The 26,377-nt window shown below is 48.7% G+C and overlaps 1 protein-coding gene across 1 annotated transcript in view; it reads right to left on the bottom strand.

Annotated features, from left to right (window-relative positions):
- The window catches only part of CD99 (CD99 molecule (Xg blood group)), a 54,769-nt gene extending 36,817 nt beyond the window's left edge, over positions 1-17,952 (bottom strand). Inside the window, exons 1-2 of the mRNA XM_074030205.1 lie at positions 17,897-17,952; positions 11,349-11,629 (exon numbers count right to left, since the gene is read on the bottom strand). Of these exons, the coding sequence (XP_073886306.1) occupies positions 11,349-11,629; positions 17,897-17,952 (337 nt within the window). The remainder of the gene's footprint in view (positions 1-11,348; positions 11,630-17,896) is intronic.
- Positions 17,953-26,377: the final 8,425 nt, after the last annotated feature.

Raw genomic sequence — 26,377 nt, 5'->3', positions numbered from 1 at the left:
GGGATGACAAATACATTTTAGCAAGTAGGCAAGTTCACAAATACAGAATCCTTGAATGATGAAGATTGCATGTACATAGGTTAAAACAAGTTAGTAACAGTACTTCTCATGGAGTCCAAAATATATCATTGTCTTTCTCGGAAAATTTAAAATCCCTTCCCCTCTGCAGCATCTTGTGAATTAGGCTGTTACACCATGGGACTGATACAGGGGTATCCTGGGGGTGCGGTGGGGGGAGGGGGTCACAGAATTTGGGCCCCTCATCTGCCTCACTGGATCCTCTACCTGGCCATGAAAGCCTATTCCTTCTTTCCGAACCCGGAAAACTTCTATTCACCCCTCAAGGCCCTAGGAGAATGTCACCTTCTCCAGGAAGCCCTCCATGATCCTCTCCCTGGCCAACCTGAAGCACTTTCTCACAAGCATTACCAGAGGCGATTTGTAAGCATATTACAGTTTAAGGAGCACAGCTCCAGACCCCAGTTCTTAACTCCAGTAGCAAATTACACATATCTGTGGGGTTTTCCTAAGTCCTCATGCCCAGTCTAATTAAATCAGAAACTTTCCAAGGTGAGATGCAGGTGTCTATAAGCCTACCCACGTGATGCAAACGTGTGGTCAACTCTGCAGGCAGGGACCTGTTACAGATCTTAACTTCCTTAATATCTCTTAAAATAGCTTGTCTCTTTTCTTCTATCTCCGCTGACTTATCCAGGCTCTGCCAAAAATAGCCCCAGCCCCTCCCACCTGTTCTCCATGCTGTTATCCAAAGAGGGGCCTTCAGCAAGTTAAGTGTCCCTGCACAGTTTTCTGCGTCAAACCCTTCAGGGGAGCCTAAATCTGCACTCCTCAGCAATGGCAACAGAGGCTGCCCACCATCTGGCCCCTGCAGCTCCTCTAGCCTGAGATGAACTGCAGCTGCCCCATCATCACTCTTACTGCTTCGCTACCAGGCTGAGACACCCTTCCTCTTCCTTACATCTGGCTTGCTCTGCTCACTCTTGGAAGCTCAGTGTCCAGGGAGGGCCCCTCATGGGAGAACTCTCTCTGACCCCCTGAGCAAGTATGGTCCCTGCTCTGTGCCTCCACACATCCAGGCCTTCCATCCACAATGGCGCTTTTATGCCCAAATTGATGCTCTGGTTGTTACCTCCCAGGCAGAGAACAAAAAACAGGGACCAGGTATGTCTTCTCTGGGCCCACAGCAAATAGCACCAAGAGCACATTTAACTTCAACCTATGTTGGCTGAAGGAATGCATGAGAAAGCCATGGACTGGGAGGGTGGATGGACGGGCAGGTAAGTGGATGGATGGGTGGGTGGGTGGGTGGGTGAACGGATGGATGGATGGATGGATGGATGGATGGGATGGATGGATGGATGGATGGATGGATGGATGGATGGATGGATGGATGGATGGACGGACGGATAGTTGGATGCATGGCTGGGTGAGTGGATAAATTAATGAGTGGGTGGATGGTTGGGTGGATAGCTGGGCAGATGGATGGGTAATTGGGTAGACGAGTGGAAGGATGGGCAGTAAGGGGATGGATGGAGGTACGGGTGGATAGGCAGATGGATGGTTGAGTGGATGGACGAGTTTAGGTGGGTGACTAGGTAGGTGGATGGGTGGACGGATGGATGAATGATGGATAAGTGGATGGATGGCTAGTTAAGTGGATGAGTGGGTGGGTGGATGGATGGAGGTATGGGTGGACAGGTGGATGGATGGTTGGGTGGGTGGGTGGGTAGGTGGATAGATGGATAGATGAATGGATGGACGGGTGAATAGATAGGTGGATGGATGGATGGATGGATGGATGGATGGATGGATGGATGGATGGGTGAATGGGTGAATGGATAAATGGATGGATGGTGGATGGGTAAATTGATGAAAGGATGGGTGAATGGATGGACAGATGAGTGGATGGTAGATAGGTGGATGTATCAATTGATGAGTGGCTGGATGAACTAAAAGGATGGATGAATGGATGTATGCATGGATGGAAAGATGAATGGAGAATGGATGGATGGATGGACAGGTGCATGAATGGATGGGTAAAGGAATGAGACGATGGATGGATGGATGGATGGATGGATGGATGGATAAATGAATGGGAGGATGGGTGGATGGATGGATGGGTAAATGAATGGGAGGATGGGTTGACGGATGGATGGGTTGATGGATGGATGGGTGGGTGGGTGGGTGGGTGGATGGATGGATGGATGGATGGATAAATGAATGGGAGGATGGATGGATGGGTGGGTGGATGGATGGATGGATGGATGGATAAATGACTGGGAGGATGGATGGATGGATGGATGCATGCATGCATGGATGAATGGATGAATGGGTAAATGAATGGGAGGATGGGTTGATGGATGGATGGATAAATGGAGGATGCATGGATGGATGGATGCATAGATACATAAATGGATGGGTAAATGGATGAAAGGACACATGAATACCTAGAACACGGAGACCCCGAGGAGCTGGAGAGGCCTCAGTGACTGGTCTGAGACAAGTTCACCATCAGGATTCATGGGAGTTCTCTTCCATATCAAAATGCCCATCACTGGACATTCTCCTCCCCTTCAAGTCACACTAGTGGTGAAGGCAGGCATCCCTCAAGGTCCACAAGGCCGTGCCTGGGGAGCTCTGTTCAGCCCACACACGCAGCCACCAAGTCCCAGGCCCAGCAGCCCCTGTGCCCAGGTCTCGCCACCGACAGAGCTCATGCCCACATGCATTTTTCCCCATGCTGACCACGTGGTCAGCAGCAAGCTCCTGAACTCTCTGACCCCAGTGTCTTTATCTACCAAAGACCCATGAGAAATATCTTAAGGGCTCACTGAAGATGAAATAACAAACTGAATGCTCTTTGAAAAATGTAATCCATGGCACAGACGTTCACATCCGAGAAGCAGTCGTGGGAAATCTCGTGTAGGAGGGAAGAAACAGAATATCCAGCAAAATAACAATGATTCTTGACAACTCAGTCACACATGAAGACCCTCCGAGGGGCTTTTAAAAAATTCCTAATAGCGGGATGCAGTGGCTCCTGCCTGTAAACCCAAGACTTTGCCAGGCCAAGGCAGGTGGATGGCTTGAACCCAGGAGTTCAGGACTAGCAACATAGGGAGACCCTGTCTCTACAAAAAATGAAAAATTTGGCTGGGCATGCCAGCTCACGCCTGAGGGAGGCGGAGGCAGGAGAGTCACTTGAACCCGGGAAGCAAAGGTTGCAGTGAGCCAAAATTGCGCCACTGCACTCCAGCCTGATGACAAAGCAAGACTCTGTCTCAAAAATAAAAAATAAAAAAAAAATAGGCTGGGCAGGGTGGCTCACGCCTGTGATCCCAGCACTTTGGGAAGCCGAGGCGGGCAGACTATGAGGTCAGGAGTTCGAGACCATCCTGGCCAACATGGTGAAACCCCGTCTCTACTAAAAATACAAAAATTAGCCGGGCGTGGTGGTGCGTGCCTGTAGTCCCAGCTACTCAGGAGACTAAGGCAAGAGAATCGCTTGAACCAGGGAGGCGGAGGTTGCAGTGAGCCATGATTGCACCAGTGTACTCCAGCCTGGGCAACAGAGCAAGACTCTGTCAAGACTCTGTCAAGATGAGGAGGACGAGGAGGAGGAGGAGGAGGAGAGAAGAGGAGGGGAGGGGAAGGGAGGGGAGGGGAAGGAAAAGGAAGGGATAAGGAAGGGAAAAGGAAGGAACAGGACAGGAAAAGAAAAGAGAAAGGAAAAGAAAAGATTAGCCAGGTATGGTGAGGCGTGCCTGTGGTCCCAGCTACTTTCGAGGCTGAGGTGGGAGGACTACTTGAACCTAGGAAGTTGAGGCTGCAGTGAGCTATGATTGTACCACTGTACTCCAGCCTGGGTGACAGAGCAAAATCTTTTCTCAAAAATATTTTTAAAAAAATTAAAACGCCTAACATGTCTATAAACCAGACTACCCAGGTAACCCTGGGCAAGAGTGACGTTTCCAAGCTTCCTGCAATGGAGTCAAAGCTGAGAACCTCGGGTCTAGATCAGCAAGAGCCACTGGAGGGTGGTCAAGCAGGTCTGTGTCTCAAACCGTCACTCAGAAATCAGGAATGCAGGAGGGATGGGCATCACAGTTACTGGTGTGTTTTTAGCCTGGACTCTGTAGGATTAAAATATGTCCACCAGCCTGGACAACAGAACGAAACTCTGTATCTACAAAAAAGATAAAAATTAATTGAGTGTGGTGGCACGTGCCTGTAGTCCCAACTACACAGAAGGCTAAGGTGGGCAAATCACCTGAGCCTGGGGGTTCGAGGCTGCAGTGAGCTGAGATCACACCACTTCAGCCTGGGCGACAGAGTGAGAGCCTGCCTCAAAAAAAAAAAAAAAAAAAAAAGATTGCAGGCTGAGCATGGTGGCTCACACCTGTAACCCCAGCACTTTGGGAAGCTGAGGCAGGAGGTTTGCTTGAGCCCAGGAGTTCAAGACCAGCCTGGGCAACATAGTGAGACCCCGATTCTACAAAAAGATTTTTAAAATGAGCTGAGGGTGGCACATGCCTGTGGTCCAGCTCCTCGGAAGGCTGAGGTGAGAGATGCACCTGCACCCAGGAGGTCAAGGCTACAGTGAGCTACAATCGTGCCACTGCACTCCGGCCTGGGCAAGTCTAAAAAATAAAGAAAAGAAAAAAGATTGCAAGCCACTGCCCAGTGATATGTTTATGATATGATGAGTGTCTAGGGGCTTGTAGTTTAAGAGTAGAAACCGCTTCCCATAGGTGGCTATAGCTGTCCATCTTGTCTGTCTATTGGATGCTATGTTAGCACCAAAGGACCACAGCCTCTTGAGTAAAGATATCAACATAGAGGGCCTCTACCTTCAAGGTCACCTCGGCAGGGTCTCGAAAGTCAGGTGTTCACACCCATCTCCTGCTTGCCCAGATCCAAACCCTTCCCTGTCCTGCTATTCTATTAAATGCCTAACACTTCTCTCTGAGTGTGTCCCTTCAATTGCTGAGACTATTTTGTGCTGAATTCATCGAAGACAGCCCTATGTGAATTCATATTTAGAACCCAACCCATTTCCCCCAGAAGAAGATAGCTAGCAACAGCAGCGGAAGACGCCGACTGGCAATATTTGGCTTCTGGCGGTAGTTATAACATCTGTACGCCTAATTGTAAGTCCATTGGCCCTAAAAGACAATGCAGTGTGTTTATTCTTGTCATCATTCCAGTCCATCGTGTTCCTGCAGAAACGAAAGCTCCTTCTGCTCAGCATGCCCTCGTGGATCAATGCTTGCCAGGGTGCATTGGGACAATAATTTTGCAGGGTCAGGCAAAGCAGAAACAAACAAGAGTCAGGCTCTCCAGGCTCAGGTGCCTCTGATGAGTAATGCCTGCAGAACCCCTGGAATGTAACAGCTCTGGCCAGTCTGCTGCCTCCTCAAGAAGGGCTGTTAGTTCAACCAAATACATTATTGTCAGCTTTTAAAGAGCGCTCTTGGAGCAACAGCTTTGCTCCCCGAAAAGCTGCAGAAAATCAGAGTCCTTCGAGTGCTTCTCAAAAACAGGGGACCCACCCCAGCCCATGACACCACTCAGCTGAGAAATCAAAGCGAATTAAAGGGGTTTGCAATCGCTTTCAGACCCATCCAACTGCCGTCCACAATGACGAACATGTATTATATCTCAGCCCAGCCCAGTCCACCAGGGCAGAGGGAGCGGAACAAAAGCTTTGCCCATGTGGCTTCTTTAGCAAGGCTTTCCATGCACCCTGTGGGCGTTTTATCCTCTCCTCTGTTGAATTTTCTTCTCTGTCAGGCGGGTGGCTGCATGCTACTTTCATAGCCCACTTGAGAAACACTGGTTTGAATCTGACTCTGGGGGAGAAGAAAGGAAGTTTCTGGTTTCCTGCTCAGGGGAAATTTTAATACTATGACTAGGAGACCGTACAAGGCGTGGTGGCAACCCTGAGTCATACTAAAACAAAGCTGAAAAACACACCCATGCACCATCTCCTCAAAACTCACCAAGGAACCAAGCCAAGAAAGAATACTGAACAGGAAATTCAAGAAGAGGAAGTCGTTCTGGTCTCTAGAGATGTGAAAAGATACTATCAGTTGGACAAACGGGAGTAGAAATTTTGGTGAGCTACCATGTTTCAGACAAGAGACTGGGATAAATCAAAAAAGAACACACTCTGGCAGGCCGAGGTGGGTGGATCACCTGAGGTCAGGAGTTCGAGACCAGCCTGGCCAAGATGGTGAAACCCCGTCTCTACTAAAAATACAAAAATTAGCCAGGCATGGTGGTGGGCACCTGTAATCCCAGCTACTCAGGAGGCTGAGGCAGGAGAATTGCTCAAACCCAGGAGGCGAAGGTTGCAGTGAGCCAAGATCGCACCATTGCACTCCAGCCTGGGGGACAAGAGCGAGACTTCATCTCAAAAAAAAAAAAAAAAGAGTATCAGCAAATCCTCAAGCCCTGGACAGCCTGCAGCCTGAAGCTATACCAGCAATGATGAGACCACATTCACAAGCAATCCGAACCCCACCTCCCCAACTGGGAGGACAAAGGTGAACCACAGAAGACAGCGGAAAATCCTCATGGGCCTGGACTCGGAACCACAGGATTCGGAATGAACAAGCTTCACTAACCAGCCTTTCTCTGCTATTTAGTTGCTGCCCCTGAAGACTCAAAGTCTTTTGTCTTTCTCTGCCAGTTCTCTAAAAATGGACTGTTCTTTGTTGAGGATGCTAGAGCAGCTAGAATCCAAGCCACCTCCTTGAAAACTACCCATTTCTAGGTGTATCAATGAAAAATGCATGTTAATAAAGTTTGGTTTGTTCTTCCCGTCTTTGGTTACAGGAGTCCCTTCCAAGTAAGAACGCAGGACAGTTGATTTTTTAAATGATTTTTCAGGTGGCTCACGCCTGTAATCCCAGCACTTTGGGAGGCCAAGGTGGGCAGATCACTTGAGGCCAGGAGTTCGAGGCCAGCCTGGCCAACATGGTGAAACCCTGCCTCTACGAAAAGTACAAAAAATAGCCAGGTATGGTGACATGTGCCTGTACTCCCAGCTATTCAGGTGGTTGACACAGGAGAATTGCCTGAGCACGGGAGGCAGAGGCTGCAGTGAGCCGAGATCCTGCCATTGTACTCCAGCCTGGGTGACAGAGCAAGACTCTGTCTCCAAAAAAATATATATATTTTCTTCAGTCTGGGCAACATAGCAAGACCCTGTCTCTACAAAAAAATTTAAAAGTGGTCAGGCACAGTGGTATGTGCCTGCAGTCCCAGCTACTGCAGAGGCTGAGGTGGAAAGACTGCTTGAGCCCAGGAGGTAGAGGCTGCAGTGAGCCCTGATCGCACCCCCGCACTCCAGTCTGGACAACAGAATGAGACCCCACCTCAAAAAAATACTTTTCAGCCTGGTCAACATAGCAAAACCCCATCTCTACTAAATATACAAAAATTAGCCAGACATGGTGGCGCATACCTGTAGTCCCAGCTAACTGGGAGGCTGAGACAGGAGAATCACTTGAACCTGAGATGGAGAGGTTGCCATGAGCTGAGATCGTGCCACTGTACTCCAGCCTGGGCAACAGAGGAAAATTCCATCTCAAAAAAAAAAAAAAAAAAAGACCTTTCCTCCTTCACACCCCTAAAGACACATGGGTCTTATTTCTTACTGTGTCTATAAATCACAAAGGACATGTAATTCTTTTCCCCTAAAGTAACAAGAGTAATTAGAAAATTTTCAGCAGGACTGAAAACCAGCACAAGGCCCATGTGGCTACTGAGACGTCTATCTCTCTGGGGGAAGATATCTAAGTCTGAAAACATTCCAGACAGACAGTATCCATGAAATCCCGCCATGATTCCTAAATGCTGAATTGGGAGAAGTGTTGTATGAGCTGCATTTTTTTCTCAATGACAGCATGTACCCACCACACAACCTTCCGGAAGAAAAGTGATTTCCAGACAAACAATCATTTACTTGAATATCTCCACAGTGTAAAGACATGTATTTGTATTTGAACAGTGTCTCATACACAGAAGAAAGGAGAAAGAGCTAAAGCAGGAAGTTTTCTTTGTTTTTTTCTTTAAGACTGAGTCTCTGTCACTGAGGCTGTAGTGCAGCGACAAGATTTCAGCTCACATCATGGCAACCTCTGCTTCCTGGGCTGAAGTGATTTTCCTGCCTCAGCCTCCTGAGTAGCTGGGATTATAGGAGCTCACCACCACACCCAGGTAATTTTTGTATTTTTAATAGAGTCGGGGTTTTGCCATGTTGGTCAGGCTGGTCTCGAACTCTTAGCTTCATGTGATCCACAGGCCTTGGCCTCCCACAGTGCTGGGATTACAGGCCTGAATCACCATGCCCGGCCTTTAGTAGGGAGTTAAATGCAAAGCAATCAACTTTTATCAGAGCCAAACATGCTGGTGGAAAATCAAGGCAAACTCGCGGGATGATAAAACCCACTTCCTCTGCCCAGAAACATTCTCCTAATAACTTCCCCACACACCCACACGGGCAGGAGACAAGAGCTCTGGAGAGTAAAAAAACGAAGCCCACGCTTGCTCCACTGGGGTGAAGGAATCCTGAAGAGGCCTGGTATTGTTCAAGAGATGGCAGTTCCGTGGGTGTTTGGAGTTTTTCAAACTGCACAGGCCGCTGTGCCTTTGCCGGGGGGTGGAAATCAGCCTTTGCTGGAGAGCACGGATGCATTGGATGTGCGCTGCTCTACTGTCTGGGACGGGGCAGCCCTGAATCAGCGCATACATACAACTCCCAAGCCCTCCTCAAGGTTTTCCACCTTCAACACTATTGGCATTTGGGACTAGATGAATTCTTTGTGCTGGGGGCCGTTCTGGCCCTTGAAAGATTCTGAGCAGCTTCCCTAAGCTGCCCCACCCATTGCAGGATGGTAGGAGGTCCCACCCCAGGGTGGCAACCAAAAATGTCTGCAACCATCACAAAGTGTCTCCTCCGGGCCAGCGTCGCCCTGTGGGGACGTCCTGCTCTCTACAAAGCTGAAGCCTCCTCTTTTCCTCTATACACTTCCATCCACCCCTCACCACATCCCACCTGTACCCCTGAGAATTTATGAAGACACCAAGGAACACAGGGTCCCCAACCCTCTGAGATCAGGCCAGGGCTATCAGCACCAGTGTGAGAACCTACTCCAGGCTCAACGGGGTTGTGCACCTGATGCATATCGCTCGATAGGAAAGTGTGTTCTGAGCATCATCAACTCAAAAGTCAACTTTCCTAATGAAACAACATGTGTATTAATATTACTGGGACAGGCTGTTTCTGTCTCCATCTCTAGCAGGGTCAGACTGGAAAGACGAGGTGAGAAGGGTCCCTCAGGGAGATCCATCAGTGCCGACGGCCAGGCCTTCCTCTGCAATTGAAGGACAGATTGGCCCCTGTTATCCCCCTGTCCCACTGCCCTTCCCTACCCACCCACCCCATAGACAGCTACGCTTCCCTTTACTCAAACATCAGCAGCTTGGAGTTCCTAAGCCCAGTATGCCTCCAAAATCAGGAGTTCCAGATGAACACTGCCATGGGTTTAAAAACTGTGCAACGCAGTGAGCCGACATCGCGCCACTGCACTCCAGCCTGGCGACAGAGACTCCGTCTCAAAAAACAAAACAAAACAAAAACAAACAAAAAAACTGTGCAACGACTTGTTTGGGGCTCAGAGAATATAAGGCTTTCCACCCACTCTCCTCCAATGACCTGGAATGCCAGACCAGCCGGCAAAACTGTCCCCAGGGCTTCAAAACGTAGCCCAGCCCCTCACCAAGACTGACCACTGGGAACCCCGGAGTTATTCTGTGATGGAACTATAATGTTGCCTGTCGCCCTGTCTCCCATCTGCCTGTTCAGATGCCTCTGTTCTCCAGGAAACTGAATTCTTAGGCCACCACAACTCCCTTGGATATATTTTTCCCTGACCCCAAGCACACAGTAGATGCAAAGAAAGGAAGGAACACATGAAGGATGAAGAAATGCATTCGCAGAGAGACAAGAAAAAACCCTTTCATCTAAAGGGTGCCTTGGGAATAAATGCAGCTGATAAAACCCTACAGAGCCATCCCGTTCGTGGTGGCAGCTTGCCGGCAAGAAGGAAGGCCATTTAGGAAGAAAAGGGAGAAACAGGAAGCTCTGCTTGGAACCTCCCCTGCAGGCTGGAAAATCCTCCCAGTTTTCCTCTACAGAGCAGGCTTCGTTATCTCTAACCTCTACCGAGTGAAACCACAATTTCTAGGATACCCGGGACCCCTTTAAACAGGGTGTAAACCCATTAGCAACTCCTCCCTAAAAATACAGACCCGGTCTAGTCACCACAGCTCCAGGCTGAGCTAGATCCCCTCAACACAAACCGGGCCGCCTCTGTCCTCCCCAGGGCTGGGCGTTCCCGCCTCTCCTTCCTAAATATGTCCAACCCTGATAAGGCCGGTCCTGAAGTCTACACCACCTGCAAGCCGGTCTACTTAAAAGCCTGCCTACTTAAAAGCAAAAATGCACTGGCCACTGGAAAAAAGAATTGATAACACACCACATCCAGCAGGGTCCCGTTTCCCTTTCAAAGGGAGGGAAACAGAAAAACATGATTCGAGTAACAATTAGAAATAGGCCCGGTTTAGGCCGTGCGTGGGAGGGTGACCGTGGCTCGCTCTTCCCTGGATACTTTTTGTTTCCCGAATTCTCCCCCGCTACAGATGGACAATTTGGTAAGCACACGTTTCTTTCGGCGCCCCGTGTTGCCTGGCGCACACGCGCTGAAATGCCCAGAGCCTGCATCCACAGTATTTTGGAACATATTCAGGGCTCAAAGTGTTTTTCTAACTTTTCCTTCCCTTCCCCCCACCACCCGGGTCTCCGGCTCCCAGCGATTCCAAATTTAGGCCCGGGACGCAGGGCGTGGCTCTGACAGGCAACTCCAGGGCGGCTTCCGCGCGCGGCCTAAAGACGCAGGTCCCCAAACCCTGCGGGGAGATAACGGGGTGGGGTGAGGGGCTTATCCAAAGGGGCAGAGATCCGGAAGAAAGTCCCCTAGATTGGGAAGAATCGTATGCCACCTCTCCCAAGGCCCCCCCAAATTTAAGAGTTTACAACTCCGACAACAAACGCTGACTTTTCTCTGTGAAATGGCTCCAGGAAAAGCGTTGGGGAGAAAGTGGGGGCCTCCTCCGGGCCTGGGCCCCCGCGGGCACAGCACGTCCCGCTAGGCAGGGAGGAGGGTGCGGGTGTCCCCGCAACCCCGCATCCCAAGCGGATCCCCAGGCCCGGTCCGCGCCCTCTGCGTCCCGCCACCCGGATCCCTCCGCTCGCTCACCCGGGGCGGCGACCAGAGCACCCAGCAGGCCGAAGAGCAGCAGCGCCAGCGCAGCCCCGCGGGCCATGGTGCGCCCAGAGCGCGCAGGGACTGTCCCCGAATGCAGCGAGTGGGCGAAGGCGGCGGGACGGATACTCCCCCACGGGCCGGGTGGTGCGAAGCCCGAGGAGTACTTGAAGGGGGCGGGTGAGGGGAGCGGCCCTGCAAGCTCAGCCCCGGCTGCGCCCGCCCCGCCTCGCCCCGGCCTCCACGCGCGCACAGAAGGGGCGGGAACGCCGGGCCTGGGGAGGGGACAGAACGGGGAGGCGGGAGGGGATGGCCCCAGGCAGCACCGAGGGGAGCACGGGACACCCCCCCTCCCTTTTCGAGAAGCTGCTCACGCCCCCTCCCCCACCCACAAGGCCGTAGCCAGGGCGGCGCCGACCCGGAGCAAAGTGGACTACAACATTCTCGGGAAAGTGCGGGTCCTTTCCAGATTACAGCCCCCTGAATGCACGCCCCAGGGCAGCTCTTAACTGTAGTGGCATAAAACTGCCGCCCTTCTTGGAAACACAGAGCTCCCCCTTCCCCGCTCGCCCGTGCAGCCACTTCCCCTTCCCTTTAACAAGGACCCCCTCACCCCCTGGTCTCCAGTGGGAGCAAAATAAACTTTCCCAGCAGCTCCCCTGCTCGGGAAAGTGCGGGTCGCTCCCTGTCTACAGCCTCCTAAATGCACGCCTCTAACTGTAGCGACACGAAACTACCGCCCTTAGTGGAAATGTGTGGCCCCACTCTCCCTACTCGCCCCTGCGCCCCTTCTCTGCCCCTAACAGGGACCCTCCCCTGCTCTGCAATGGGAGCAAAGGAAACTCTCCCGGCTCCCCTGCTGGGAAAATTATGGGGGCCCCTCCCAGATGCTCACCTCAGGGAGTTCCCCAAGGGGAGCAAAGGGCAATCCCCTCCCTGCTCAGGAAGCGTGGCCCCCGCTCCACGGGCAACCCCCGCCTCATGTCCTTTCTAAAGCGTCCGAGCTGGGGAGCTGGGGGTGCGCAGCCGGGAGGGTGGCGGACGCCCCCTTTGCGCGGGACCAAGGACGACCCTTGGAGGAGCCTCTGCGCTGGGGCAGTTTCTCCCCAGAATCCCCAGGACGAGGCTGGGAGTGGGGACTCCTGGTCATGGGGGTTAGTGGGGAACAATAGGGAACGAGGTCCCTTCTCCTATCTGGGGTGCCTAGGCCCTAGTCCTGGTCACGGGCGACTCGCCTTCCGAAGTGGGCTTCGAGGTTAGAGACCCTCCCGCACCACCGGCCACAGCTGCAGTGCAGTTGTCGCCCTTCCCACACTAACTATATGTTTTTTGTTAACACCCAAGCCTAAAATTGTATCCATTTTCGGCCGGGCGCGGTGGCTCAAGCCTGTAATCCCAGCACTTTGGGAGGCCGAGACGGGCGGATCATGAGGTCGGGAGATCGAGACCATCCTGGCTAACACAGTGAAACCCCGTCTCTACTAAAAAATACAAAAAACTAGCCGGGCGAGGTGGCGGGCGCCTGTAGTCCCAGCTACTCGGGAGGCTGAGGCAGGAGAATGGCGTGAACCCGGGAGGCGGAGCTTGTAGTGAGCCGAGATCAGGCCACTGCACTCCAGCCTGGGCGACAGAGCAAGACTCCGTCTCAAAAAAAAAAAAAAAAAAAAAAAATTGTATCCATTTTCCTGTAGGGTGGTGGAACAACTTTGCAGCCTGACAAATAACCCTGAATATTCTTGCATTCCACGTTTCCAACTGTCCACGAAAAGAGTCAAACTAGGCCCAGCGTAGTGGCTCACGCCTGTAATCCCAGCACTTTGGTAGACCGAGGCAGGCAGATCACCTGAGGTCGAGTTGGAGACCAGCCTGACCAACAAGGTGAAACCCTGTCTTCTACAATACAAAATTAGACGCATGTGGTGGCGGGCACCTGTAGTCCCAGCTACTCAGGAGGCTGAGGCAGGAGAATCGCTTGAACCCGGGAGGTGGAGGTTGTAGTGAGCCAAGATCAGGCCACTGCACTCTGTCACTCCTGCCTGGGTGACAGAGCGAGACTCCGTCTCAAAAAAAAAAAAAAAAAAAAGAAAAGAAAAGAAAAAGAAAAAAAAGAAAAGAAAAAGGAGTCCAACTCTAAAATACTTGAAGAGATTTAATCTGAGCCAAATATGAGTGACCATGGCCTGTGACACAGCCCTCAGGAGGTCCTGAGAACGTGTGCCCAACGTGGTCGGGGTGTAGCTTGGTTTTATACGTTTTAGGGAGGCGTGAGGCATCAATGAAATGTAAGACACATTGGTTTTGTCCAGAAAGGCGGGACAACTTAAAGCAGGAGGCTTCCAGCTTACAGGTAGATTTTAGAATTTTCTGATTGGCAATTGCTTGAGTTTCTTTAAAGTCCTGGGATCAATAGAAAAGAATGTCTGGGTTAAGATAAAGAATTGTGAAGAATCAAGTTCTTATTTGAACAGGAGCCTTTGGGTGCTAGGGTCAGAGAGAAGAGGTTGTAAAATGTTTCTTCTCAGACTTAAAGCCTGTGTGGATGTTAACCCCGGAGAGGCATCATGAGGCATGTTCGACCCCTGCTTCGCATCACGGCCTGAAACAGTCTCTGAGGTTAAATTTTTAAAAAGCTCTGGCCGAGGAGGAAGTCCATTCAGATGTTTTGAAGGTGGGGAGGTGGGGGGCTTAGGATTTTATTTTATTGTATTAATTTATTGAGTTTTTGAGACGGAGTCTAACTCTGTCGGCCAGGCTAGAGTGCTGTGGCGCCATCTCAACTCACTGCAACCTCCACCTCCCAGGTTCAAGCGATTCTCCTGCCTCAGCCTCCTGAGTAGCTGGGACTACAGGCACCTGCTACCACACCTGGTTAAGTTTTGTATTTTTAGTAGAGACGGGGTTTCACCATGTTGGCTAGGCTAGTCTGGAACTCCTGACCTCAAGTGATCCGCCCACCTCAGCCTCCCAAAGAATTTTATTTTTGGTTTACAAAACCCTGCCTCATCTATTGGCCCATTCCTGGGCTGGCAGACTTGCTGCCTGGCCAGCTGAGTCAGGGGCTCTGAGATAACAACTGTCTTTTTATTATTATTATTATTATTATTATTATTATACTTTAAGTTCTGGGGCAGGCACATGTGCAGAACGTGCAGGTTTGTTCCATAGGTATACACGTGCCATGGTGGTTTGCTGAACCCATCAACCATCATCTACATTAGGTATTTCTCCTAATGCTGTCCCTCCCCTAGCCCCCCCCCCCCCGCCACCAACAGGCACCGGTGTGTGATGCTCCCCTCCCTGTGTCCATGTGCTTTCCCACTTCTGAGTGAGAACATGTGGTGTTTGGTTTTCTGTTCTTGTGATAGTTTGCTGAGAAGGATGGTTTCCAGCTTCATCCATGTCCCTGCAAAGGACATTAACTGATCCTTTTTTATGGCTGCATAGTATTCCATGGTGTCTATGTGCCACATTTTCTTTATCCAGTCTATTATTGATGGACACTTGGGTTGGTTCCAAGTCTTTGCTGCTGTGACTAGTGCTGCAATAAACGTACGTATGCATGTGTCTTTATAGTAGAATGATTTGTAATCCTTTGGGTATATACCCAGTAATGGGCTTGCTGGGTCAAATGGTCTTGAGCTGTCCCCTGCCTGTGGCCATACCCACCCCTCCCTAGGTCATCTGCACCCCTAGGTCAGAAACCTGCAAGGCTAGAGGGGCTGGGCCTGTGCCCCAGGTGGTGTGAGTGATGCATATCTTCAGAAGTAACAGGGTGAGCTTGCACACCGGAAGGTTTTTTCTTTTCTTTTTTGTTTTCTTTTCAGCCAGCAAAACCCCAGCAACATAATTGCACTTTAGAGGCATGAGGAAAATGTAATCATTCTTCATGGGAACACCATCTTTAAAGTGTTACCTCTTGGAGTGAATCCCGATGAATTACCCAACCAGAGCTCCTTCCGTGGTATTTTCTCCTGCACCTCTCCCCCGACCTCCCCATGTGGCATTGACTCTACCAATTAGCACTTTCTTTTTCCCTGGCCACAGTCCTGGGCTGGGATCGAGGGAGGGTGTGGACCCTAGGTCAGGGTAAGCAGGAGGACCCTGGGGGCTCCTTTTGAGGAGAAAGGGGATGCTGGAGCTGCCTGGGCATTTTGGCACCCTGAGGCAAGTCCGACTTGGGATGAAGCAGAGATGCAAAGAAAGCAGGGTCTTTCTGCCGTCTCATACTCCAGAGACCCCTCTCCCTGTGAACTTCCTGCTTCCCCCCCCATTACCTCCAAAAGAAAGGCCCTACCCTGGACAATCTCCAGCCTCTGACATTTGGACGGCACTGCAGTGCAGGTGAAGCTTCCCTCCTCTGACCGTCCATTATGTTCCAGTAGAGTCTAGACTCTGGCTGCCTTTCAGGGAGGGCGCAGGTCACTCTTGCCAGCCATAATAAAGACGCAACATCAGCTTCTGAAGGCCAGGCTTTGAGGCTTTTTCTTTGCGTTCACACAGATAAGCATTTGGAAGACTTCTGTTTCTAATTCATTTAGTTAGATGCCTTTTGCCTTTTTTCTTTCTTTTTTTTTTTTTTAACGCTACCATTCTTTGGCTCCAAATACGAATTTCCATAATATTCTGCAGACACTCTGGAACTGGCACCAAGAGGCTGTAACCTCCAGAACGAAAATTAAATTAATTGAAAAAGTCTTCTGAATTGTGTCCAGGTGCCATGGGAAGCATCTTTTGAAGGCCACAAGCTAGGCTGAGGAAGGGATGGGGAACTCACCGCTGGGGCAGTCTCCATGTTTCCCATTTATTTCACCAGTGGAACCCCAAGAAATAACGACGTTCTGACCATTTCCAAGGGACCCAAGTGGCCACGCTGCACCTTTCAACCTAACCCTTGGTAGCTCCCGGCCTCCTGCGGAAACCTTCCATGTGTCTTTAATTTTTAAGAATTAGTTCTTCTTCTGTTTATTTATTTATTGAGACCAAGTGTCACTCTGTCGTCCAGGCTGGAGTGCAGTGGTGCGATCTCAGCTCACTGCAACCTCCGCCTCCCAGGTTCAAGCACTCCTTGTGCCTCAGTCTCCTGAGTAGCTGTGGCTACAGGTGCTCATCACCATGCCTGGCTAATTTTTGTATTTTTAGTAGAGATGGGATTTCACCATGTTGGCCAGGCTGGTCTCGAACTCCTGACCTCAAGTGATCCACCAGCCTCGGCCTCCCAAAGTGCTGGTATTACAGGTGTGAGCCACCACCCCCGGCCAAAGATTAGTTCTTCTGACTTTGGACTTTTCATACCCTGCTCTCCAAACCAGTTTTATATGTTTTATACTGCACACACACGTGGGTTATAATTATATTCCATCCTCATGCACACACATGCACGTGCATGCACACACACGTGCATGCACGCACACACATACATGCACACACTATTGCAGACTGGCTTTTTCTCCCACTTTCTAGGGGGGATCTGTGGTTTCTTGCCCACGGGGCTTTGTTTACTGGTCTGGGAAATGGGTCTAAATACACAGCTGCAGAATTCAAAGGAGGACTGAGAATCAAACTACGCTGCACAGAACACGGAACTCCATGGAACAGAAAAGAAAGCATCAGGGCAGGGGGTTGTCAGAAGGAACCATTTCCAATGATAAGTGCATCCTTGAAGAAAATATGTCTAGACTGGGCACGGTGGCTCACACCTGTAATCCCAGCACTTCGGGAGGCTGAGGCGGGCGGATCACCTGAGGTCAGAAGTTTGAGACCAGCCTGACCAACATGGAGAAACCCCGTCCCTATTAAAAATACAAAATTAGCCTGGTGTGGTGGTGCACACCTGTAATCTCAGCTACTTGGGAGATTGAGGCAGGAGAGTCACTTGAACCCAGGAGGTGGAGGTTGCAGTGAGCCAAGATCACGCCACTACATTCCAGCCTGGGTGACAGAAAAAGACTCTGTCTCAAAAAAAAAAGAAAGAAAGAGAACAAGGAAATATGTCAATATGTCTAGACTGGGCACGGTGGTTCACACCTGTAATCACAGCACTTTGGGAAGCTGAGGTGGGTGGATCACCTGAGGTCAGAAGTTCAAGACCAGCCTGGCCAACATGGTGAAACGCCATCTCTACTAAAATTACAGAAAAAATTTACAGGGCGTGGTGGTGAGTGCCTGTAATCTCAGCTACTCTGGAGGCTGAGGCACGAGAATCACTTGAACTTGGGAGGCAGAGGTTGCAGTGAGCCGAGATCGTGCCTCTTCACTCCGACCTGGGTAACAGAGAGAGACTCTGTCTCAAAAGATAAATAAATAAAAGAAAAAGAAAATATGTCTAGAGAGAAATGTTGGCATTCTTTCTGAGTGGCAAGATGCTAGGTGCTGTGCTGGTGGTGATACAGTTTGCCTCTGTGTCCCTGCCCAACTCGTCAAACTGAAATCCCCAGTGTTGGAGGTGGGGGCCTGGTGGGAGGTGACTGGATCATGGGGTCAGATCCTTCATGAATGGTTTTGCACCGCCCCCCTCAATTAAACCTCTTTCCTTCATAAATTACCTAGTCTTAGGTAGCTCTTCATAGCGGTGCGAGAATGGGCTCATATAAGCTCCCATTGTTTCTACATTATGGTGAATTGTAGGATTATTTCATTACACATTACAATATAATAATAATAATGGAAATAAAGTGCACAATCAATGTCATGTGCTTGAATCATCCTGAAACCATCCCTCCCACCCTTGGTCCCATGGAAAAATTGTCTTGCATGAAACTGGTCCCTGGTACCAAAAAGGTTGGGGACTGCTGCTCTAACCATCAAGGAGGTAGACACAAATCCCCACTTCTTCCAAAGTGTATGACATTAAAAAATTAGGAAAAGAATAATTTCACTATGGAGGAACCTCACAGACATAATTCAGATAGGATGCGTGGGCTAATTGATGGGTGAGTGGATGGATGGATGGATGGATGGATGGATGGATGGATAAATACATGGGTGGGTGGGTGCATGGATGGACAGACGGATGAATAGATGGATAGGTGGCTGGATATTCTTATCTCCCTGTTCTCTCAAATTGTGACCAACAGATGTTCTCCTGATGTCTAGATTATCTTTTTTTTTTTTTTTTTTTTTTTTTTTTGAGACAGAGTCTCACTCTGTCACCCAGGCTGGAAAGAAGTGGCGCGATCTTGGTTCACTGCAAGCTCTGTCTCCTGGGTTCACACCATTCTCCTGCCTCAGCCTCCCGAGTAGCTGGGACTACAGGTGCCTGCCACCACGCCCGGCTAATTTTTTGTATTTTTAGTAGAGACGGGTTTTCACCCTGTGTTAGCCAAGGTGGTCTCGATCTCATGACCTCGTGATCTGCTCACCTCGGCCTCCCAAAGTGCTGGGATTACAAGTGTGAGCCACCATGCCCGGCTTTTTTTTTTTTTTTTTTTTTTTTTAGACAGAGTTTTGCTCTTGTTGCCCAGGCTGGAGTGCAATGGCGTGATCTCAGCTCACCGCAACCTCCACTTCCCGGGTTCAAGTGATTGCCCTGCCTCAGCCTCCCGAGTAGCTGGGATTACAGGCATGCACCACCATGCCCAGCTAATTTTGTATTTTTAGTAGAGACAGGGTTTCTCCATGTTGGTCAGGCTGGTCTTGAACTCCCGACCTCAGGTGATCCACCCTCCTCGGCTTCCCAAAGTGCTGGGATTACAGGTGGGAGCCACCGTATCCGGCCTCTAGATTATTCTTAGAGAGTCAGATTCAAAACCGATACATTTGCAGTATGAAATATATGCACATGTATATTCCTGTACCATTACCCTGAGTCAGGTCAACTCTGCCACCCATTCGAGCTTAAGAATGTGATCTTCGGGAACGAGTAGCATCAGATCTTTTGTCTAGCTGCATTTGCCAGGGTATAGCCCACTCGCAATTTTCTTCCATGTACCCCTAACTGCTTGGCTCCTGCACCACCAACTCAGTTTTTTTCTCCTCAGGTTCCTACAGTGCTCTATTCTTGGTGATTTCTCAACATGCCCAGTTATTCAACAAAGCTTTTTCACGTTTTAAAAAATATTTTATTTATTTTTGCTTATTTTTATTTTTTGTAGAGACAAGGTCTCTCTCTGTTGCCCAGGCTGGTCTCAAACTCCTGGACTCAAGAGATCCTACCATCTCAGCCTCCCGAGTATCTGGGACCACAGGAATGTGCCACCATGTCCGGCTCATTTTATAATTTTAGAGATGGGGTCTCTCTGTGTTACCCAGGCTGGTCTCAAACTCCTGGGCCCAAGTGATCCTCTGACCTCAGCCTCTTGAGTAGCTGGGACCACAGGACTGCACCACCATGCCCAGGTTATTTTATTTTAGAGATGGGCTCTCACTATATTGCCCAGGTTGGTCTCAAACTCCTGGCCTCAAGCAATCCCCCAGTCTCAGCCCTCCCCAAGTCCTAGGATTACAGGGAGGAGCCACCATGCCCGGCCTCCACAAAGCTTTTTGAGTATCTGCTCTGTGGGATACAGCAGTAGAATCAAACAGCTGTGGCTCTGCTTCTGGGAGCAGCAAGTGTTTATTTTAATAGCCCTTAATTTATGTGTGTTTATTTAGATTTATTCGTGTTTATCTGAGCCTCCCAATAAGCTGTGGAGCAGTCACATCTTTGTTTGTACCTCAGCACCTGGCAGAGAGCCCAACAGAGAGGCAGCCTTTGAGAAGCTAAATTACTCAATTGAATGCATACACAACAAAACGTAGCTCCCCCAAAAGGCTAGGCATTTAGATAATGAGGTTTCCTATCTTTCCATACAGACACACATGCACACACACGGTATACATGCATATATGTGCTATGAATGAGGTTTCCAATCGTTCCATTCACACACATGCACACACACATTCAGTATGCATGCTTACACGTGCCATGGGCAGGGTGCTGTCTGCTCTCCAAATTCCTGTGTTGACGTTCTGTTCCCCATGTGTCTGTACTTGCAGCAAGGAAATAATTAAGGTGAAATGAAATCGTAAAGTTAGGACCCTAGGCAGTAAAGTTAGCGCCTTTATGAGAAGAGATACCAGAGGACTTGCCTGCTCTGTGTCTCCGCCATGTGAGAACACAGCAAACCAAGAAGAGAGCCCTCGCCAGGAACTGAACCAACCAGTTCCTTGATCTTGGACTTCCCAGTCTCCAGAACTGTGAGAAAATCAATTCCTTTTGTTTAAGTACCCAGTCTACGCTATTTTATTATGGCAGCCTGAGAAGACTAATATAGTATTTACATACACGCCCCTGTCCACTGTCCGTCCATCCATTTCTCATGCATGTGTGAGACTCCAGTTGCTTATCCCATATCCTTTCTTTCTTCCTTTATATTAAGGGACCTTGAATTTACTGATTTTGGCAATGTGACGGCTGGAAGACGATATCTTCATTCTCCTTTGCAGTTAGGTGTAACCAAAAATCTATGTTCTAGTTAATAAAATCAATGTAAACCAAAGTTATTGGGTGAAACTTCTGAGGAGTCCCTTAAGAGGGGGACTATGGCCGGGCACAGTGACTCAAGCCTGTAATCCCAGCACTTCGGGAGGCCGAGACGGGCAGATCACGAGGTCAAGAGATTGAGACCATCCTGGCTAACACGGTGAAACCCCGTCTCTACTAAAAAATACAAAAAAAAAAAAAAAAAAAAAAAAAAAAAAAAAACAACAACTAGCCGGACGTGGTGGCGGGCGCCTATAGTCCCAGCTACTCGGGAGGCTGAGGCAGGAGAATGGCATAAAACCCAGGAGGCGGAGCTTGCAGTGAGCTGAGATCCGGCCACTACACTCCAGCTTGGGCGACAGAGCAAGACTCCGTCTCAAAAAAAAAAAAAAAAAAAGAGGGGGACTGGTGGCCAACAAGCCCACTTTTCACTTTCTCTGCATCATGCCGGGCCTGCCTGGAATAATGATGTGATGTCTGGAGTTCCAGCAGCTAGCTTAGAGCAGGAAGTCCTCTAGAGGGTAGAGGTCCTATTCCAAGAATGACAGAATATATGGAGCAAAGGTGCCAGGGTGGTTGGTGACACTGCAAGATGGCCGTGCCAGGCCCAGAGCAACTCTGCTGACCTCACTACAGACAGAGGAGTACGTTTTTAACCTTACCGTTCAAAAAGTCAGATTTGTTTCAGTGTTATTTAAATCATTTTTTTTTTTTAATTTCTGGCCTCCATTGCCAGGGGCTGAGCAAAATTTATAGTAGAGACCTCCTGTGAGGTACTTGTGGGCAACCAAGGCATTTAAGAGGTGTCTGAGCCACATGCAGTGTCGGCTGTAGACACTCAAATGAAGTCTCATGAGTCAGTGGGAAGATGGATGTACAGATAGGTGGATGGGTGGGAGTTGTGGATGTATGGATAAATGGACAGCCATCTGGATGCATGGATTGATTGAGAGATAAATGGGTAGATGAATAAATAAATGGATGGATGAATGAATGCATGGACAAATGGGTGGGTGAGTGGATGGATGGATGGGTGGGTGGATGGGTGGATGGGTGAATAGATAGAGGGTTGGATGAATGGGTAGGTGGATGTGTGGGTGGATGAATGAATGGATAAACACATGGGTGGGTGGGTGAATGGATGGATGAAAGGGTGGGTGTACACATGGATGGATGGATGGATGATAGATAAGGGTTTGGTGAATGGGTGGCTGAATGTATGTATGGATGAATGAATGGATGGATGGATGGATGGATGGACAGACAGATGAATAATTTGGTGAATAGGTGGGTGGATGTGTAGATGAATGGTTGTATCCATGAATGGATGGATGGGTGGGTGCACAGATGGATATGTCATCTGGATAGATGGATGGATAATTGGATGGATGGATAAATAGGTGCATGGATAGACGGACGGATGGGTGGCTAGAAAAATAGATGGATGAACAGACAGACGGGTGAGTGGACGGATGGATTGATAGACTTACAAACAAGTAAATTTCTACCTGATATTTTTGTATTGTCGTATAACTTTCTGTGTGTTCGTTCATTGAGGAACAACTGTGAATCAGGGGCTCTGGATTCATTAGCCCACCTCTGCTGATGAGGAAACATCCCAGGGCCATTGAGCTTGTCAGTGGTGGGCTGGGATTAAAATCAAGAGCCCTTTGCTTCTGAGTCCAGGCCATTTGCAGCACATTGCCTTGTGACTGCCTCAAAACCACAGGAATTTTCCTCAGAGTGTTCACAGTGGTCAAAGATAAAGAGTGTCTTGTATCCCAGAGTTCATACATTGGAAATTTTATGGTTTTTGCCCATCAGTGGTGCAAATCATTTTTAAAACAGTAATTTAATTTGGCACAAACTTGATGTGTGATCCTATGTCTGTGTGTCTTTTTAATTGTCTTACCTGTAGCATTGGTTGAGTCTTCGGAAGAAATTAAAAGGCATTAGGGAAGTTGCATAATATACAAACAACTACTTTGTTGATGAAGCTTATGCTTGCATTTAGTTTGACTTAGAGTCAAGAAAGAATCAACTTCCCAGAATCCTGTATTTGAAGCAGGAATCCTGTTTACCCCTAAGTCTGCTTAGATGGGTAAACAACCTTGTGGGTTAGAACCGGTGGTCCGTTAGGACTGTATCCAAGACCTAAGGTTGAGTCTTGATCATGACAAGTGTTGACTATGATGGTCCCAGTGCTGAATCTGAGAGAGCCACCCTAGGGTGTTCCGAAACATAGAATGTGACAGGAGAGCTGTTGGAATTTGTGTCTGTTAATTTGTGTTTATCTGAGTTTTCCAACAAGCTAGGAGCAGGCTCAGCTTTGTTTTTAACACGGTACCTGGCAGACAGCCCAATGTACAGACTGGGTACTTTAGATTCTTAATTGCTCAACTGAATGCAGGCAAGGCAAAAGTGAGCAGACCACAAAACACTCTGCAATAACAAAGCTCCTTATCTCTTTTCTTTTGCGCACACACACACACACACACACAAACACACAAATGTGTGAGAATGCTACACGGTAAAAGTTAGCTTACATATGAATTATAAAACGCCTGATTGTTTCAGTTATTATGTATAACTAGTTATCCCAAAATTTACTGGTTTAAAAGAGTCACTGCAGCCAGGTGCGGTGGCTGACGCCTGTAATCCCAGCACTTTGGGAGGCCAAGGCGGGCAGATCACGAGGTCAGGAGTTCGAGAGCAGCCTGGCCAATAGAGTGAAACTGTATCTCTACTAAAAATATTAGCTGGACATGGTGGTGCGTGCCTGTGGTCCCAGCTACTTGGGAGGCTGAGGCAGGAGGATTGCTTGAACCTGGGAGGCTGAGGTTGTGGTGAGCCGAGATCCTGCTACTGTATTCCAGCCTGGGCAACAGAGTGAGACTCCATCACAAAAAAAAAAAAAAAAGAAAGAAAGAAAAAACAAAGAGCCACTGCATGTATTTTCTTCATAAATCTGCAGTGTGGACAGATCGCAGCATGGGTGACTCTTCTGCTGAATTAGAAGGCTGGGGCTAAATCACAGAAGCTTTGCTCATCCACGTTTCTGATGCTTGAGGCTGGCTGTTGAAAAAGACTAGGACCAGGTACAGGATGTATAGGGCTGACTGCAGAATGAAAACATGAAGTCCCTTGCCCAAACTTTATTAAGAATTTCAGGATGACAGAAACAGAGTATTCATCCAAGCATGGGGTCCCCTTCTGAGCACAAGTCCACCTGCATAGACTGTGGGCTCAGGAAATTGGCCCTGGCTTAGGTATCTGGTGTGGCCGTCACCAAGAACAGCCACCCACGGCCTCGCTGCACGGCTTGGGCTTCTTCACAGCATATTGGCTGGATCCCAAAAGTGAACACAGAGAAGGAGGGAGGCAAAGTGAGGTGACAGTTACAGCACATTTACAACCTGGTTTCTGAAGTCACGTGGCATCACTTCTGCACAAAAGCAGCCACAAATATCCACCCAATTTCAAGGAAACGGGAATTAGATTCCCACTCCTGATGGGAAGCGCCAAGGTTCTGGAAGACAGTGTGGGACAGAAATATTGCTGTGGCCATTTAAGAAAAATATAATCTCTTCCAACAACAGTATGTGCATCATTGTAGCTACAGAGCTAACGCAAGCACATTTAAGCACTGTAATGTAATAACATGTGAAAATTATGTTTATTTATCCAATAAACATTGACTTAGCAAATAGAGTGTTACAGATTGTCTCCTACATGCAAAGCATGCCAAGGTGAGTAAGTCCTTTTTCTTTCATCAAATAGCCCAATTGTTCTGTTGAGGGAGAGCAAAAAAGGAAACAGAACAGCACAACAACGACACCACCAGAAATAACAATTTATCTCACACAACGTGATATAGTCTACAGATGATGGACACACAGTGCTGTGCCAGGAAAAAGGAGAAAAACGGAGGCCATGCTGGTTGAGAAATGTTTCGCGAATGAGACTGCATTTAAGCTGGGTTGTGTAGCATGTGTAGGAGTCTTCCAGATAGAAAATGTACAGGCATCCATTCCAGAGAGCATACATACATGAGCAAAAACACAGACATTGAGGGAAAAAATTATGACCTGAATGAGTAGGAGGAGAATTGGGAGGTGCGGGTGGGTAGGTAGTCTGGGATCTGGGATCAGGTGGGGATGCACCTTGTATGCCTTACCGAGTTGATATGGTTTGGCTCTCTGCTCCCACTCAAATCTCATCTCGAATTGTAATCCCTGCGTGGAATACAGCGAAAACAGATCGACATTATTGTGCTCTCAGTGGTTCACTCCTGTACACCCAGCACTTGTGGAGTCTAAGGGGGAGGATCTCTTGTGGCCAGAAGTTTGAGACCAACCTGGGCAACACAATGACACCCTATCTCTCTAACAACAACAAAAAAAAATTAGCAGGACATAGTGGTGCACACCTGGAGTCTCAGTTACTTGGGAGGCTGAGGTGGGATGATCACTTGAGCCTAGGAATTCAAAGTTACGGTGAGGTACGATCGTGCCTCTGCACTCCAGCCCGGGTGACAGAGTGAGATCTGGTCTCTAAAAACAAATAAATAAGTATTTTTTAAAAATTTCTGCACTTGAGCTTTTAGAGGCTGTTCACGCCTTAGCTCCCTGGCTTGGAAGCCTTCCTGGCTGCCAAATCCATAAGCCTGAGCTGCCTCAGTGAAGGCGGAGAGACCACTTGGAGCTAAACCAAGCTGCCCCAGCTGAGTCATCGAAACCAGCCTGCTCCTGGCCACCCGGCAGCTGAGCACTGACTCATAAGCGAATCCAACTGACCCCCGAGCTGCCTCGCTGAGCCAAACCCAAATAGCTGAGCCACAGAATCGGGAATGAACTAAATGGGTGTTGTTTTAAAGCACCACGTTTTGGAGTGGTTTGTCATGCTGCAAAAGTTAATCACTGTTTACCTAACGAGCTTCTCAATGTCCCCACATCCCCATTCCAACACAGACACTACTGAGAATTTGCCGAGTTTTCAACGCTTTGCTAGGCACCTTGAGGGACACAAGATAAAGCATCCTCAAGGGCTTTGCCATCCTTTTTGGGGTTGGAGAAAGGGGAGGTACACATACATGTTCAGTTCATGACCATAAACTGTTTCTCTGGCTTTGATTTCCATGCTTAATCATCTTCTGGTGATTAACGCCAAACTGGCTAGTCTGTGGTTTGCAGATTCTTCCAACATTTAAAGAATATCCTCTGTTCGGTCTTGGTTGGCCACATATGGGCAGCAAAAATCCAACGGGATCACATTAATAGCTGCTTGAATTATAAGCCATGTATTTCTCATATTTTATTGCACTAAAACCTGAAGCAGGCAGTAAGAACCACCACATTTATAATACACTTTATGCCATCTATGTCTCCTCATCATCTTATGAGAAGCTATTGACATCCCTAATATTCGATTGCACTAGAACCTTAAACAGGCAGTAAGAACCATCACATTTATAATACACTTTATGCCATCTGTCTCTCCTGATAATCTTATGAGGAAGTCATTGACATCCCTAATATTAAAAAAAAAACAACAAGGAAATGAA

The sequence above is a fragment of the Macaca fascicularis genome, chromosome X (assembly GCF_037993035.2).
Source record: "Macaca fascicularis isolate 582-1 chromosome X, T2T-MFA8v1.1".
Lineage (NCBI taxonomy): Eukaryota > Metazoa > Chordata > Mammalia > Primates > Cercopithecidae > Macaca > Macaca fascicularis.
This window is presented reverse-complemented; position numbering and strand designations above follow the sequence as displayed.